General features: G+C 49.4%; 1 protein-coding gene and 1 long non-coding RNA gene across 2 annotated transcripts in view; both read right to left on the minus strand.

Annotated features, from left to right (window-relative positions):
- Positions 1–2,024: 2,024 nt before the first annotated feature.
- Positions 2,025–5,307, minus strand: LOC126976863 (uncharacterized). The gene is made up of 2 exons (XR_007731999.1): positions 3,157–5,307; positions 2,025–3,122 (listed from the first exon to the last, which is right to left on the minus strand). It is a non-coding gene; the product is annotated as an uncharacterized LOC126976863 (long non-coding RNA).
- Positions 5,308–7,665: 2,358 nt separating this feature from the next.
- The window catches only part of LOC126976864 (CREB-regulated transcription coactivator 3-like), a 49,053-nt gene continuing 38,180 nt past the window's right edge, over positions 7,666–18,538 (minus strand). The window contains exon 12 of the mRNA XM_050825483.1: positions 7,666–9,025. Within this exon, the coding sequence (XP_050681440.1) occupies positions 8,871–9,025 (155 nt within the window). The 3' untranslated portion in view covers positions 7,666–8,870. The remainder of the gene's footprint in view (positions 9,026–18,538) is intronic.

The raw sequence follows: 18,538 nt of genomic DNA on the forward strand, positions 1-18,538 counted from the left end.
TAAGATTAGACGAATAATTAAGGGATAGAGTCTTCAACATTTTTATTAATTTCAATTAGAAAATCAACGCGTTTCTGTGAAATTCGGTACTATTAATATACAGACAAGCCATCATCGTCATCATATTATATAAAGTCATATCCTCTATTGAAGTTTTTAGTTTGTTTTGTAGAGGATAAGAATGAGCATTTGCTCCAATATAAATAATAAGACTTACAAAATTACCGAAAAATTTGCAAGCTCGATTTGTTTTCGATTCTTTTAGACCTTCGGAAAATTTTAACATATTGCTGAAATGATTCTTTGGGTTCCATTTTCAAAGGTTTTCAAGGAGCTTTCTTCTTCGCACTACAAAGCTGTGCTTCCTTGTGCGCGTACACCTTCCTTAAAGGCCGGCAACACTCTTGTGATTCCTCTGGTGTTGCAAGAGAATGTGGGCGGCGGTGATCACTTAACACCAGGTTACCCGTACCCGTACGCTCGTTTGTCCTCCTATTCTAGAAAAAAAAGGGCAACCGACAGGTACTCAGTAAATGATACTCAGCTGTCCGACCGTTCTTCCGTCTGTCAGCGGGCTGTGCCCCATCAATTGAAACAGCAAGAGCCGAATTTTTTCCTACACAGCCACATTATCTCTGGACATCGCTGGAAAATGAAACCGTCTCGCCTCGTCACTTTTACACATAAGTTGTCAAGTCTCATTTGCCCAGTTATTTCACTAGCTACGGCGCCCTTCAGACCGAAACATAATAATGCTTACACATTACTGTTTCACGGCAGAAATAGGCGCCGTTGAGGTGGACCGACGATCTGGTCAAGATGGCCGGAGTAAGAGGAGGTTGGATGAGGGCAGTGCAGGACCGATCGTCATAGCGGTCTTCCGGGGAGGCCTTTGTCCAGCAGTGGACGACTTCCTGCTGAAATATATGGATGGAAATGGATACTGGTGCGCCAGACCATAGTTGACAGCAATACTCCATATATGTGGCCGGATCTGCGCTTCGTAGAGCGTTAGAATGTAGGCCGGCTTGAAGTGTTCACTTCAGCCGAAAAAAAATGTATACTGCTGGACAAAGGTCTCCCCCGAAGAAGTATTACCGTGCTCTATTTATCACGCCCAGCTTCTTCGAAACCTACTTAGAATGGTGCACTTCGTGTAGGAATCAGTACTTCTTGGATTGTTTTGATGTGAAACATCTATAGGCGGAGGGTAAACCTGATTTATGGCTTGGCGATACAGGCCGTGGCGACGCTTCGCCACGCTCTATTGTTGTTAGCGCCATCTATACGTATTACGTAATACTTTCTCTTGTGGTAACTTCGAATTTCAAGTTCTGTTTATTGTTGTAAAACAGAACTTACATAATTATTATTTTAACAATGTAATACTCATAATTATTATACTTTCATTTGTTGAGTAAATGCTTAAACAGTGATTCTAACCTAGTAACCTACATTATTAAAATATGTCTTTATTATAACCCGAATTTCACAAGTTTTGTTTATAGTGGTAAAACAGAACCTACATAATTATTTTAATAATTATATAAGTAGTGGTAAAACAGAACCTACATAATTATTTTAATAATTATATAAGTAGTGGTAAAACAGAACCTACATAATTATTTTAATAATTATATAAGTAGTGGTAAAACAGAACCTACATAATTATTTTAATAATTATATAAGTAGTGGTAAAACAGAACCTACATAATTATTTTAATAATTATATAAGTATTACATCATTTTCTGAAGAAATATCGTAATGTTGTATTTTTTATCATATTTAGTTCCTGTCAAAATCTGTACTTTTGTGCCAATTACATGTACAAAATAATTTCGATGTTTCACATCTGCCAGGCGTCCCATGACGGCTCACGATTTTTTTGTCAAGTTCCTCGACCCTAAATTAACTACTTGTATCTCTTCAATTTCTAAACACATTTCTGAGAGTTGAGTTGCAATAGAGTTCGAAAAGGTTTAAAAAGTTTTATAGTACAAGCAAATAAATAAAAATTCCAAAGTACTTACAACAAATTTATTTTGAAATGAGACCGTTTCATCTCTATCACACATAATATGTACATTTGGTTTAAATAAAACAAACCACGGAAACATTTACAGCAAAAACCCTCCTCAACAACTTTGTGCATTCACGTTCAATGTCAAAAATGCTTACACATGCTACATGGCCACGTTGTATCAACTCTCATACAATCATGTACAGTCGCGGTCACAATACTTTGCAACCCCTAATATATAATTAACATACATTCCAAATGCAATATTTTAGGAGCATTTAACCATAGGGAGATAGCATTAAAAATTTCGCACTAAGTTCTCATAAAATACCTTTTCTAGTATCAAGAATTAATCAGGCTTAAAATAGTGTAGAAATGCCATCTCCGATCGGCGAAACACTAAAAAATATTCGATAAATACGCGGCGAAGTGATTCTAAGTTTTCACAAATTGAATGTAAAAATTCGGGAGGAACATGCATTCAGTGTATCTATCTGTAAGCGACGTATAAATTAAGTCTTGGATATTTCACAACCATTTTTAAAGATAATGATAGTACTAATGGCGATGCGACACAGTGAACGGCATGTTACTCCTCTCTACGAAGTCAATAGAAAACTATCGATGACCGATAGTGTGCCCTTGTGGCATCAAGTAGTGCTATATGTAGGTAGAAGACATTTGAAAACGAAACACGATTATTCTCAACTAGTGTTCAATTGAAGCAAGGCATCGAATGTGAAACATACAATAATATATTAAATTGATTCCTACGTGAAAAACTTTTAGTTCACTATGTAGTTGCAACATTGTATCGTTATAATCATAAGAAAATCATATTCAAATCACTCATAGCATTAACTAGTACTTTGTTTGATATTAGTCAGTGAAGTCAATATAGATAAATTATAATGACGATTGCGGCATTTCTAACGTTTGGACAAAATGATATAACAATCGATTTGAAAATTTATAAATATCACACAGTGTGTATTTTCATCTATGTTAAATTAAAGATTATTCTTTCTTCTGATTGTAAAACATTATATAAAATTGTATTGAAAGTTGCAACTTCATAATAAAACAAAGTTTAATATTCTACTTATAAGTAGAATAAACGTTCAAAATATACAACATTATAATGTTGTATATTTTGAACATGGAAACCGTTTTTCACTTAATAGCTTGAACCGGTATACAGGCCCACCCAAACCGGTCAGTATGGAGATTTTAAAATATATAAGAGATAGAAGAATATCTTCTAAGGAACCACGATATCGATTTTAGAGAAAACAAAAACTGCAATCATAGATTTTCAAAAAAAAATCATACACGACTCGGGAATTGAACCCGGTCATTTTGGAAAAAAATACATTTTTGTTTTAAAGCCATATTTGTAGCAGTACAGCCACATTTGCAGGTTGTAAGAAGTGATTGTTGCTATGAAATTTTGTGTCTGAAATTAAAATGTTCACGTTCCATTTTCAAATAACAGCAAAAACATAGTTTTACTGGTACGCAGACATTAAGCGTTCATTTTTAAAATTGAAATTCGGCAATCTTAGAAGTTCACATTCCATTTTTAAATAACAGCAAAATAATATCTTTTTACTGGTATACCAGTATACCAGTAAAACTACAACTATACTATACTATATAAGTAAGTACTGGGTATACCCAGACAGCATGACGATTGGTTATTGCCTACATTTTTTAATGAGTAAAACCGACAACTTACATGAAACAATATCAAATAAAGCAATTTCTTTTAATTTTAGACACTAGGTTTCATAGCAACAATCACTCCTTACAACGTACACTATCAATATGGCTATAAAACAAAAATGTATTTTTTTTCATTTATGACCGGGTTCGATTCCCGAGTCGTGTATGATTTTTTTTTGAAAATCTATGATTGCAGTTTTTGTTTTCTCTAAAATCGATATCGTGGTTCCTTAGAAGATATTCTTCTATCTCTTATATTTTCTGAAATCCCCATACTGAACGGTTTGGGTGGGCCACCCTGTATATATCTAGGATGCATCATCTACCGCGAGACTTACGACAATGACCTTACAACAATGTCTCATTAGGCTTTATTAAAATTGTGCTTTTCCTTTTATCACAAACATTTACATTTATTTATACATACTATAATCTGTCATACAGTAAGTTCCCTTTGAGGAAAAATTATATTTTGTAATATGTCAACAATAACACGATTCATCTTAAAATTGTGAAATGAAACATATACAAATGTCTGTTTAAAGTAAAAATTAATAAAATAATTATGCCCGCATATTTTAGAAGAAAATATTCTTAAAGGTAACTTAAAACTAATAAATCTATATTGGTTAACAGCTATACTCAATTCTCATTGTTAAAATTTAAATTGCAATGCAGAACAGGTTATTACACAAAACCCCACTTGTATAAAACAATCTGATACAAAATGTCAACAGCATGATAAAAATGCGATAAGAGCAATTATAATGTTTTTTTTCATTTGTAAATCGTAACTGATGACTAGACTCTTAAAAACGTAATAAAATGAGCATTAACAAAATAAAAAACATACTTGTTGTACAGTCACCTTTATAATTAAGTAAGACATTAAGGGGTCTACACAATATAATTTAGGTACTTATTAAACGTGTTTGAGTAATGTTCAAACAAATAAATTGCAACTGTTATTTTCATTTAAAATTATTACTTCTAGAAACTTCATTAAAACAAACATTAATATGAAGCACCGTCTGGTATACTTATATATATATTATGAAGGTGACTGTACAATGCATTCGCAATCACTATACTATTTGTAACAAATCAATCCTAAAATTAACTAATTGTATGGTACATCCGCAAACTAGACTTAACTTAACAACTACACAGTAAGTGTAAACAATAATATTCGCACTGTAATTCGTATAGAGATTAATTTGTACATTATTACTAGAATCGCATCGACAATTGACCACACGGATTCACATACTCATGAACGCGCCCATGCATTGATTGATATGTTTGCGACAAAAGCTTCGTACGTTTCAACAACTCTTCTGTTTTTTAATACTACACAGGACCATTCCAGTCACTTGATTTTCGGCAGCGGATTTTTCAAAACGTCTCTTATTTTATTTTAAGAAGCATATTTAGCACTCCAATAATGACAGCACTTTGAAATACGAAAGCTAAGGAATATTTATTATAAAGTTGAATTGAATATGGGTAAGTAGCACTTAAATACCCAGTCTCAAATTATTACTCGAATAATATATATATATACATACAGTTAAACAAGTTTTTTCTCGGCATGGCGCATTTGTTTAGTAAGTTACTCTCTGAAAAATTATTCTTATAGCTTGTACTTTTATTGTGTAGCTACATTTATCAGATTAGTAATCAATAATCAGGATTATAAGCATTAAAACTGTTTGCGCCTGTTAAGATGTTACAAGAATTATGAAAATATTGTTTTTTTTACATAGATGGCGGGCCGGCAGTCGTGAACTCATATCGCTCAAGGTCGCTGGCATTTAGTGTCGCCTTAACTTTGCAGCCCCGAAGTACATTCTGTTAGCAGTCAACAAATCTATAAATTCTTCCTTATTGATGATATAATTATACCAACTTTTAAGGCTTTTATTAAGAAGGCGACGCAATTGATGATGCAGCTTTGTATTTTAAAACTAGTACAGTAAAATGTGCCAAGTGAGACTGTGTTAAGTAACGAATTGACGTTTGAGCAATGATTGCTGCATGAAATGTAGATATAAAGAGAATATTTTGAAATTTCAGAAGTTCGTTGAAACGATTTATTAACTAGAATAACACGCAACGTCAGCAATATAAATGCAAGTTCCGTGTGTACTGTGAACACGACCCTCCGACCTTCTCCTATTTACAAAAAGACAAAGTAGCAACTATCTTTTTACATTAATGAAAATATTGAAAAATACCGAAGTTATGTAGATGATATTCGAGTACATTATATTCACAATGTGTCGTACCGAACGTCGCAAGTTACAAAATCTAATTACTTCACTATATACCTAACCCACTGAATTTAAATATGAGTAAAATTATGAACACTTACACCCTCACACAAGTTCAGATTCCCGCACACTTGCGATTACAGTCACGCACACGCACTCCGATATGCACGTGTGTGCACGTTCAACGTTAAAAGCACAGACAAATTTGCATAATCAGTTGTTCTATATTGTGAGAGGACATTTAGGGTTGAGATGTTTAATATATTTATATATACCAAGCTTTATCATTTATAATGATATGCACTAAGATTTTAAAACTCAACAAGACTAAATGTCCCACACCATTGAAAAAGAGAAAATTAAGGGTACTCCAGCTTAAAACACAATATATTGTTTGAAGACGAAATATTAGTAAGTCACGGCGTCGATTCGTTGAGAGATAAAAATTAAACTTGATAACTCAATGGTACATTATCGAAAGTTTCAGTGTATTGCTGAGACGCAACATCATTACCACAGGTGGCCAGTCAAACACCATTAGCGTATATTGCAACGCAACGATCTGCGGGTAGTTATCGAATTGACGAGCACAATAATAGTGATTTATTTCAATGTATTTAAGCCTAAAAACTCTATTTTAGTCACACTTACGTGGGCGCTAATTTACTGCCAACGCAAGCGCGCGGCTACTAGATGAAATGGCTCCGAAATGATATAATGGAGAATTGATTATTTTGGTGAATTATGTGGTTTTATTTTTGAATTTATTTTTTCATGATTATGGTTAATTAGCTTTATCCATGCATTCATTTAATGTTGCCATTATACCTTCATAATGTATGTTTGCTTAAGGAAATCTGCTTGCTCTTTGCTGTGGGGAATTGTGTCTCAGCATACGCTTAGCCTTAATATATCTAGTTCTGATTTTTTTTTTATTTATTAAATATTTTAAAGAGTCTAATAGGCAGACTATTACACCGTGCCGTACCATTACCGTACTATGAACACTAAGGCGCGCTGACTGTGTGTGTGTACGTTTATTACGTATCACCAGACGATCAAATGCCGCGTCGGTGTTGGTCGGTGACGGAACGGTTCAGCGGTCGTCATTTCATATTTTTCAATATAAATAATAAATAGTATTGGCTGCCACGATCCTAGCAAGTCATGGTACGCCACGATGTAGCAGACAGCCTCACAGATACACTGACATGCAAAAATGTGTGTGCGATAAAGGTAGGTGCACACTGGTCGTGGGGCAGCGCTGGGAATGTGGTCAGTGGCCGTCGAGCCCTATATATTCACTAACTCAGACTTGAAACATTAGAAATTGTCATGAAGTATAGGGAGTCTTGTCGCTTCAACTCTCCTACGATATTTGCCACAACTTTATATTAGTTCCACCGTTATCATAACATATTTCTTTTGGCTTCCGATTGTTATGTGCCATATTTCTGTATATTATATATAAATTGTGTTCTATAGATTTATTAACCTACTTCAGAATAGAAGGAGGTACAACTCGAATGTATGTTGTGTAGATATATTACTGGATTTTTTTATATTTTTGTAGAAAGACAAGCTCGTCTAAGGGAGCGCGATCATTCAGAGCAGAATTTAACAGAGTAATTTAAAACAAATATAAATCCATATTATAATCATTATAATTACAATATAGAATACAGAAACAGTTCTAAATAGTTCGTAATACTAAACTCGCCTTGAAGTTTTCACTCTTGTCGACTTCTTTTATCTCATTTAAATTTTATTTACGAAAGAGATTACAACCTCTAACTGTGGATAAAAGCGGGGATTGAATTTCATACATCTTCGCCACTTATGAAAGGATTTTAATATAGAGTCTTGTAATATTTTCCTCGGATAAGACCGAGGCCACATATAGAGAATAATGGCGAACGAACGTCATGTAGACGTCTCCCTTCTGTCACTCGCTGTTTCATCATTACACTTTTAAAACTTTTAAAATATAAAAACACGAAGTAACAACTGAATTATTAAGTTATTCGTATCTATTGATATTAACATAATATACGAATTTTAATCATTTAAAAAAGACAGTTTCTTGGAGACTATTTAAATATGTATTTGAAGCACGGATTAGTAAAAAAATAAAGACTCCGGGTCACTTTACATAACAGTGTAGCACCAAAATAAAGCGATTAACGTGTAAATACATAGACACACATTTACTCTACTACAGGCCGATAGGCGGCCATTATGAGAATTGTTATCGTTTGTGACAGATCAGTTTGCGTCTCAATAAAATATTTTAAAAATGCCGTCGTTCGTTGTGAAACATTGTAAAAACGATACTATATAAGTATTTGTGGCCATATATGATTATAGAAGGAAGAAAAAATTGTGTAACTAGTATCCCCCGTAACCGCACACACACTAGCATAACGGTGCTTCACTTGCTAATATCACGGCGCAGAGTCCTTCTTTTTTTACTAGTCCGTGATTTGAAGTCTGCGTTTGTTTGTGTAAAGTTATATCACCACTGATTGTAAGTGCTAACATGTAAAGTCAAGAATTGTATTGACGCGAAAGGTAAGTTTATCGGAGACGGTAAAAGCTCGGTGTTGGTGTAATATAATAATATACTCCGCGTAGTATTCTCTTCCCACGTTGGCCTGACAATACGTCACAATATAATATATATCATACCGACAGCTCGCCATTTCATCGCTAGTGTCATGTCCATTGCGTGGTTTCACTTGAAAATATTATCAGAACAGTCATCGCGACTGATGACGTGTTCTAAGGCCAATCACGTGAACAGAATACCATGTGGAGTGTATCGTAGGAGAGTGTAGCGCGCGGCCCCACACTACAAGCGGTCGTGTCGGAACTCGTTCTCGACGGCGGAGTCGGGCAACAAGGAGCTGGGCTCCTCCAGCAGGATGAGGTCGTCCAGGTCCAGACCGGCCCGCAGCTGGGCCTCCTCCCCGCCGAAGATGCTGGCGTCTAGCTCCCCTGAATAGTCTGCAATTTAAACCATAATTATGAGTATATACTTTTAAATTACAATTACAAATTGTAACCGACATATTTTATGAACGATCCAATACATGATAACATTTACATCAACTACAATATTAGAAAGGCGTCCGTTTCCATTAAAACTCTGTGTCAATTATTTTAAATATTATACAGACACGAAGCGAAGTGAAATTAAAAAAAAATTGTCAAAAGGAATAAACGAGTTCGGTAAAAAAAATTGGTTCGTTCAATAATAATACATTATTTCATTTTCTTTTACACTCACTGCTAACTAACTTAAATTATTAAATGTACAATATTTATTACATAATACTAATTATTTACATCTTTTTATCGCTAATTGTTATAATACTAACATTGAAAAACGGTTTTGCAGTGAGCAAAAGAGGCTAACCCCGAAACCAGTTAAAAATGTATCTTCGGGGTCAGTGATTCCTCAACAAATGACAATAACAAATGAAACAAAATTAAATGTGAATATGTGTGTGTGTGTAATTCTTAGTGAGTAGGTTACAGTAGACTTTCCGTTTCTGAATATGATATTGTTTAAGATAAGCGGTGGTTTTCTTTTTTAACTCAAAATTGCTTAGTGTGTAGATAAAAGTCTTCCCATGAATCTTATTGTAAAGTTTAGAGAAGAGAGCATCATATAGATATTTCACGAAGGCCGTTTAACATTTTATTATGGGACATATATGGGTGCGGCGTCGTTCAAGAACAATCACGTTGAGGGGTAGGGTCACATGTTTTCTTAATACACTCCGAAGAATACATATTTGCCGGACCGTTAAAACTTTGCATTTTGAGTAAAGTAGGTTGGTAGAGTATCGGATAGGTTTATAAAGCATTATCATAGGAATAGCTCTTTGAACTCTTTCCAGACTTAACATAACTCCGGATATTTAGTGTAAGTAAATAAGTTGAAAGCCAATCGGCCACGATGTTAATCGCTTCTTAGGCGTGCTGTTTGGCACTACTCCAGTCATTACCATGCACAACGAGTGAGGTGTCATCTGCATACGCATATATGATGCAGTATGGTATGTTTAGTTTGCACAGACCGTTGATATACAGCTGGAAGAGTGCAGGTCCAAAGATACTGCCCTGCGGAACACCGTAGTCAATTAACTCCGTGTCACTGATATGCTTGTCTATTTTCACACTTTGTTGCCGATTCAAAAGATAACTCCGGAAAATTCCGAAAGCTTGACCTCGAATTCCATAACGCTCTAATTTAGTGATTAAGGTCGGAATTGATACCGTGTCAAAGGTTTTAGAGAGATCTAGGGAGATTGCAAAACATTTTAATTTATTATCAAGTTTACTCACTACATTACTAATCAAGATTTGTGGTTGCAATATCTGAAGATATATCCGTTCTGAACCAGAATTGATTTTTAGCTATTATGTCATATTTATGATGGTTGTTAAGTATTCTTTCCAGGACCTTGGACAGGACTGATGGAAACGCGAGTGGTGACAGTAATATTGTACCGGTCAGTATGATGTCGGGGATGGAGGCGGGCGTGTTGGGCGCCGTGTTCTGCGGCGACGCCAGCGGCTGCAGCGCGGGGTAGCCGCCCCCGCCCGCGAGACACCGGGTCGCGAGTGGTGACAGTAATATTGTACCGGTCAGTATGATGTCGGGGATGGAGGCGGGCGTGTTGGGCGCCGTGTTCTGCGGCGACGCCAGCGGCTGCAGCGCGGGGTAGCCGCCCCCGCCCGCGAGACACCGGGTCGCGAGTGGTGACAGTAATATTGTACCGGTCAGTATGATGTCGGGGATGGAGGCGGGCGTGTTGGGCGCCGTGTTCTGCGGCGACGCCAGCGGCTGCAGCGCGGGGTAGCCGCCCGCGAGACACCGGGTCGCGAGTGGTGACAGTAATATTGTACCGGTCAGTATGATGTCGGGGATGGAGGCGGGCGTGTTGGGCGCCGTGTTCTGCGGCGACGCCAGCGGCTGCAGCGCGGGGTAGCCGCCCCCGCCCGCGAGACACCGGGTCGCGAGTGGTGACAGTAATATTGTACCGGTCAGTATGATGTCGGGGATGGAGGCGGGCGTGTTGGGCGCCGTGTTCTGCGGCGACGCCAGCGGCTGCAGCGCGGGGTAGCCGCCCCCGCCCGCGAGACACCGGGTCGCGAGTGGTGACAGTAATATTGTACCGGTCAGTATGATGTCGGGGATGGAGGCGGGCGTGTTGGGCGCCGTGTTCTGCGGCGACGCCAGCGGCTGCAGCGCGGGGTAGCCGCCCCCGCCCGCGAGACACCGGGTCGCGAGTGGTGACAGTAATATTGTACCGGTCAGTATGATGTCGGGGATGGAGGCGGGCGTGTTGGGCGCCGTGTTCTGCGGCGACGCCAGCGGCTGCAGCGCGGGGTAGCCGCCCCCGCCCGCGAGACACCGGGTCGCGAGTGGTGACAGTAATATTGTACCGGTCAGTATGATGTCGGGGATGGAGGCGGGCGTGTTGGGCGCCGTGTTCTGCGGCGACGCCAGCGGCTGCAGCGCGGGGTAGCCGCCCGCGCCCGCGAGACACCGGGTCGCGAGTGGTGACAGTAATATTGTACCGGTCAGTATGATGTCGGGGATGGAGGCGGGCGTGTTGGGCGCCGTGTTCTGCGGCGACGCCAGCGGCTGCAGCGCGGGGTAGCCGCCCGCGCCCGCGAGACACCGGGTCGCGAGTGGTGACAGTAATATTGTACCGGTCAGTATGATGTCGGGGATGGAGGCGGGCGTGTTGGGCGCCGTGTTCTGCGGCGACGCCAGCGGCTGCAGCGCGGGGTAGCCGCCCCCGCCCGCGAGACACCGGGTCGCGAGTGGTGACAGTAATATTGTACCGGTCAGTATGATGTCGGGGATGGAGGCGGGCGTGTTGGGCGCCGTGTTCTGCGGCGACGCCAGCGGCTGCAGCGCGGGGTAGCCGCCCCCGCCCGCGAGACACCGGGTCGCGAGTGGTGACAGTAATATTGTACCGGTCAGTATGATGTCGGGGATGGAGGCGGGCGTGTTGGGCGCCGTGTTCTGCGGCGACGCCAGCGGCTGCAGCGCGGGGTAGCCGCCCGCGCCCGCGAGACACCGGGTCGCGAGTGGTGACAGTAATATTGTACCGGTCAGTATGATGTCGGGGATGGAGGCGGGCGTGTTGGGCGCCGTGTTCTGCGGCGACGCCAGCGGCTGCAGCGCGGGGTAGCCGCCCCCGCCCGCGAGACACCGGGTCGCGAGTGGTGACAGTAATATTGTACCGGTCAGTATGATGTCGGGGATGGAGGCGGGCGTGTTGGGCGCCGTGTTCTGCGGCGACGCCAGCGGCTGCAGCGCGGGGTAGCCGCCCCCGCCCGCGAGACACCGGGTCGCGAGTGGTGACAGTAATATTGTACCGGTCAGTATGATGTCGGGGATGGAGGCGGGCGTGTTGGGCGCCGTGTTCTGCGGCGACGCCAGCGGCTGCAGCGCGGGGTAGCCGCCCCCGCCCGCGAGACACCGGGTCGCGAGTGGTGACAGTAATATTGTACCGGTCAGTATGATGTCGGGGATGGAGGCGGGCGTGTTGGGCGCCGTGTTCTGCGGCGACGCCAGCGGCTGCAGCGCGGGGTAGCCGCCCCCGCCCGCGAGACACCGGGTCGCGAGTGGTGACAGTAATATTGTACCGGTCAGTATGATGTCGGGGATGGAGGCGGGCGTGTTGGGCGCCGTGTTCTGCGGCGACGCCAGCGGCTGCAGCGCGGGGTAGCCGCCCGCGAGACACCGGGTCGCGAGTGGTGACAGTAATATTGTACCGGTCAGTATGATGTCGGGGATGGAGGCGGGCGTGTTGGGCGCCGTGTTCTGCGGCGACGCCAGCGGCTGCAGCGCGGGGTAGCCGCCCCCGCCCGCGAGACACCGGGTCGCGAGTGGTGACAGTAATATTGTACCGGTCAGTATGATGTCGGGGATGGAGGCGGGCGTGTTGGGCGCCGTGTTCTGCGGCGACGCCAGCGGCTGCAGCGCGGGGTAGCCGCCCCCGCCCGCGAGACACCGGGTCGCGAGTGGTGACAGTAATATTGTACCGGTCAGTATGATGTCGGGGATGGAGGCGGGCGTGTTGGGCGCCGTGTTCTGCGGCGACGCCAGCGGCTGCAGCGCGGGGTAGCCGCCCCCGCCCGCGAGACACCGGGTCGCGAGTGGTGACAGTAATATTGTACCGGTCAGTATGATGTCGGGGATGGAGGCGGGCGTGTTGGGCGCCGTGTTCTGCGGCGACGCCAGCGGCTGCAGCGCGGGGTAGCCGCCCCCGCCCGCGAGACACCGGGTCGCGAGTGGTGACAGTAATATTGTACCGGTCAGTATGATGTCGGGGATGGAGGCGGGCGTGTTGGGCGCCGTGTTCTGCGGCGACGCCAGCGGCTGCAGCGCGGGGTAGCCGCCCCCGCCCGCGAGACACCGGGTCGCGAGTGGTGACAGTAATATTGTACCGGTCAGTATGATGTCGGGGATGGAGGCGGGCGTGTTGGGCGCCGTGTTCTGCGGCGACGCCAGCGGCTGCAGCGCGGGGTAGCCGCCCCCGCCCGCGAGACACCGGGTCGCGAGTGGTGACAGTAATATTGTACCGGTCAGTATGATGTCGGGGATGGAGGCGGGCGTGTTGGGCGCCGTGTTCTGCGGCGACGCCAGCGGCTGCAGCGCGGGGTAGCCGCCCCCGCCCGCGAGACACCGGGTCGCGAGTGGTGACAGTAATATTGTACCGGTCAGTATGATGTCGGGGATGGAGGCGGGCGTGTTGGGCGCCGTGTTCTGCGGCGACGCCAGCGGCTGCAGCGCGGGGTAGCCGCCCCCGCCCGCGAGACACCGGGTCGCGAGTGGTGACAGTAATATTGTACCGGTCAGTATGATGTCGGGGATGGAGGCGGGCGTGTTGGGCGCCGTGTTCTGCGGCGACGCCAGCGGCTGCAGCGCGGGGTAGCCGCCCCCGCCCGCGAGACACCGGGTCGCGAGTGGTGACAGTAATATTGTACCGGTCAGTATGATGTCGGGGATGGAGGCGGGCGTGTTGGGCGCCGTGTTCTGCGGCGACGCCAGCGGCTGCAGCGCGGGGTAGCCGCCCCCGCCCGCGAGACACCGGGTCGCGAGTGGAGACAGTAATATTGTACCGGTCAGTATGATGTCGGGGATGGAGGCGGGCGTGTTGGGCGCCGTGTTCTGCGGCGACGCCAGCGGCTGCAGCGCGGGGTAGCCGCCCCCGCCCGCGAGACACCGGGTCGCGAGTGGTGACAGTAATATTGTACCGGTCAGTATGATGTCGGGGATGGAGGCGGGCGTGTTGGGCGCCGTGTTCTGCGGCGACGCCAGCGGCTGCAGCGCGGGGTAGCCGCCCCCGCCCGCGAGACACCGGGTCGCGAGTGGTGACAGTAATATTGTACCGGTCAGTATGATGTCGGGGATGGAGGCGGGCGTGTTGGGCGCCGTGTTCTGCGGCGACGCCAGCGGCTGCAGCGCGGGGTAGCCGCCCCCGCCCGCGAGACACCGGGTCGCGAGTGGTGACAGTAATATTGTACCGGTCAGTATGATGTCGGGGATGGAGGCGGGCGTGTTGGGCGCCGTGTTCTGCGGCGACGCCAGCGGCTGCAGCGCGGGGTAGCCGCCCCCGCCCGCGAGACACCGGGTCGCGAGTGGTGACAGTAATATTGTACCGGTCAGTATGATGTCGGGGATGGAGGCGGGCGTGTTGGGCGCCGTGTTCTGCGGCGACGCCAGCGGCTGCAGCGCGGGGTAGCCGCCCCCGCCCGCGAGACACCGGGTCGCGAGTGGTGACAGTAATATTGTACCGGTCAGTATGATGTCGGGGATGGAGGCGGGCGTGTTGGGCGCCGTGTTCTGCGGCGACGCCAGCGGCTGCAGCGCGGGGTAGCCGCCCCCGCCCGCGAGACACCGGGTCGCGAGTGGTGACAGTAATATTGTACCGGTCAGTATGATGTCGGGGATGGAGGCGGGCGTGTTGGGCGCCGTGTTCTGCGGCGACGCCAGCGGCTGCAGCGCGGGGTAGCCGCCCCCGCCCGCGAGACACCGGGTCGCGAGTGGTGACAGTAATATTGTACCGGTCAGTATGATGTCGGGGATGGAGGCGGGCGTGTTGGGCGCCGTGTTCTGCGGCGACGCCAGCGGCTGCAGCGCGGGGTAGCCGCCCCCGCCCGCGAGACACCGGGTCGCGAGTGGTGACAGTAATATTGTACCGGTCAGTATGATGTCGGGGATGGAGGCGGGCGTGTTGGGCGCCGTGTTCTGCGGCGACGCCAGCGGCTGCAGCGCGGGGTAGCCGCCCCCGCCCGCGAGACACCGGGTCGCGAGTGGTGACAGTAATATTGTACCGGTCAGTATGATGTCGGGGATGGAGGCGGGCGTGTTGGGCGCCGTGTTCTGCGGCGACGCCAGCGGCTGCAGCGCGGGGTAGCCGCCCCCGCCGCGAGACACCGGGTCGCGAGTGGTGACAGTAATATTGTACCGGTCAGTATGATGTCGGGGATGGAGGCGGGCGTGTTGGGCGCCGTGTTCTGCGGCGACGCCAGCGGCTGCAGCGCGGGGTAGCCGCCCCCGCCCGCGAGACACCGGGTCGCGAGTGGTGACAGTAATATTGTACCGGTCAGTATGATGTCGGGGATGGAGGCGGGCGTGTTGGGCGCCGTGTTCTGCGGCGACGCCAGCGGCTGCAGCGCGGGGTAGCCGCCCCCGCCCGCGAGACACCGGGTCGCGAGTGGTGACAGTAATATTGTACCGGTCAGTATGATGTCGGGGATGGAGGCGGGCGTGTTGGGCGCCGTGTTCTGCGGCGACGCCAGCGGCTGCAGCGCGGGGTAGCCGCCCCCGCCCGCGAGACACCGGGTCGCGAGTGGTGACAGTAATATTGTACCGGTCAGTATGATGTCGGGGATGGAGGCGGGCGTGTTGGGCGCCGTGTTCTGCGGCGACGCCAGCGGCTGCAGCGCGGGGTAGCCGCCCCCGCCCGCGAGACACCGGGTCGCGAGTGGTGACAGTAATATTGTACCGGTCAGTATGATGTCGGGGATGGAGGCGGGCGTGTTGGGCGCCGTGTTCTGCGGCGACGCCAGCGGCTGCAGCGCGGGGTAGCCGCCCCCGCCCGCGAGACACCGGGTCGCGAGTGGTGACAGTAATATTGTACCGGTCAGTATGATGTCGGGGATGGAGGCGGGCGTGTTGGGCGCCGTGTTCTGCGGCGACGCCAGCGGCTGCAGCGCGGGGTAGCCGCCCCCGCCCGCGAGACACCGGGTCGCGAGTGGTGACAGTAATATTGTACCGGTCAGTATGATGTCGGGGATGGAGGCGGGCGTGTTGGGCGCCGTGTTCTGCGGCGACGCCAGCGGCTGCAGCGCGGGGTAGCCGCCCCCGCCCGCGAGACACCGGGTCGCGAGTGGTGACAGTAATATTGTACCGGTCAGTATGATGTCGGGGATGGAGGCGGGCGTGTTGGGCGCCGTGTTCTGCGGCGACGCCAGCGGCTGCAGCGCGGGGTAGCCGCCCCCGCCCGCGAGACACCGGGTCGCGAGTGGTGACAGTAATATTGTACCGGTCAGTATGATGTCGGGGATGGAGGCGGGCGTGTTGGGCGCCGTGTTCTGCGGCGACGCCAGCGGCTGCAGCGCGGGGTAGCCGCCCCCGCCCGCGAGACACCGGGTCGCGAGTGGTGACAGTAATATTGTACCGGTCAGTATGATGTCGGGGATGGAGGCGGGCGTGTTGGGCGCCGTGTTCTGCGGCGACGCCAGCGGCTGCAGCGCGGGGTAGCCGCCCCCGCCCGCGAGACACCGGGTCGCGAGTGGTGACAGTAATATTGTACCGGTCAGTATGATGTCGGGGATGGAGGCGGGCGTGTTGGGCGCCGTGTTCTGCGGCGACGCCAGCGGCTGCAGCGCGGGGTAGCCGCCCCCGCCCGCGAGACACCGGGTCGCGAGTGGTGACAGTAATATTGTACCGGTCAGTATGATGTCGGGGATGGAGGCGGGCGTGTTGGGCGCCGTGTTCTGCGGCGACGCCAGCGGCTGCAGCGCGGGGTAGCCGCCCCCGCCCGCGAGACACCGGGTCGCGAGTGGTGACAGTAATATTGTACCGGTCAGTATGATGTCGGGGATGGAGGCGGGCGTGTTGGGCGCCGTGTTCTGCGGCGACGCCAGCGGCTGCAGCGCGGGGTAGCCGCCCCCGCCCGCGAGACACCGGGTCGCGAGTGGTGACAGTAATATTGTACCGGTCAGTATGATGTCGGGGATGGAGGCGGGCGTGTTGGGCGCCGTGTTCTGCGGCGACGCCAGCGGCTGCAGCGCGGGGTAGCCGCCCCCGCCCGCGAGACACCGGGTCGCGAGTGGTGACAGTAATATTGTACCGGTCAGTATGATGTCGGGGATGGAGGCGGGCGTGTTGGGCGCCGTGTTCTGCGGCGACGCCAGCGGCTGCAGCGCGGGGTAGCCGCCCCCGCCCGCGAGACACCGGGTCGCGAGTGGTGACAGTAATATTGTACCGGTCAGTATGATGTCGGGGATGGAGGCGGGCGTGTTGGGCGCCGTGTTCTGCGGCGACGCCAGCGGCTGCAGCGCGGGGTAGCCGCCCCCGCCCGCGAGACACCGGGTCGCGAGTGGTGACAGTAATATTGTACCGGTCAGTATGATGTCGGGGATGGAGGCGGGCGTGTTGGGCGCCGTGTTCTGCGGCGACGCCAGCGGCTGCAGCGCGGGGTAGCCGCCCCCGCCCGCGAGACACCGGGTCGCGAGTGGTGACAGTAATATTGTACCGGTCAGTATGATGTCGGGGATGGAGGCGGGCGTGTTGGGCGCCGTGTTCTGCGGCGACGCCAGCGGCTGCAGCGCGGGGTAGCCGCCCCCGCCCGCGAGACACCGGGTCGCGAGTGGTGACAGTAATATTGTACCGGTCAGTATGATGTCGGGGATGGAGGCGGGCGTGTTGGGCGCCGTGTTCTGCGGCGACGCCAGCGGCTGCAGCGCGGGGTAGCCGCCCCCGCCCGCGAGACACCGGGTCGCGAGTGGTGACAGTAATATTGTACCGGTCAGTATGATGTCGGGGATGGAGGCGGGCGTGTTGGGCGCCGTGTTCTGCGGCGACGCCAGCGGCTGCAGCGCGGGGTAGCCGCCCCCGCCCGCGAGACACCGGGTCGCGAGTGGTGACAGTAATATTGTACCGGTCAGTATGATGTCGGGGATGGAGGCGGGCGTGTTGGGCGCCGTGTTCTGCGGCGACGCCAGCGGCTGCAGCGCGGGGTAGCCGCCCCCGCCCGCGAGACACCGGGTCGCGAGTGGTGACAGTAATATTGTACCGGTCAGTATGATGTCGGGGATGGAGGCGGGCGTGTTGGGCGCCGTGTTCTGCGGCGACGCCAGCGGCTGCAGCGCGGGGTAGCCGCCCCCGCCCGCGAGACACCGGGTCGCGAGTGGTGACAGTAATATTGTACCGGTCAGTATGATGTCGGGGATGGAGGCGGGCGTGTTGGGCGCCGTGTT

Source organism: Leptidea sinapis, chromosome 42, assembly GCF_905404315.1.
Source record: "Leptidea sinapis chromosome 42, ilLepSina1.1, whole genome shotgun sequence".
In the NCBI taxonomy this organism is placed as follows: domain Eukaryota; kingdom Metazoa; phylum Arthropoda; class Insecta; order Lepidoptera; family Pieridae; genus Leptidea; species Leptidea sinapis.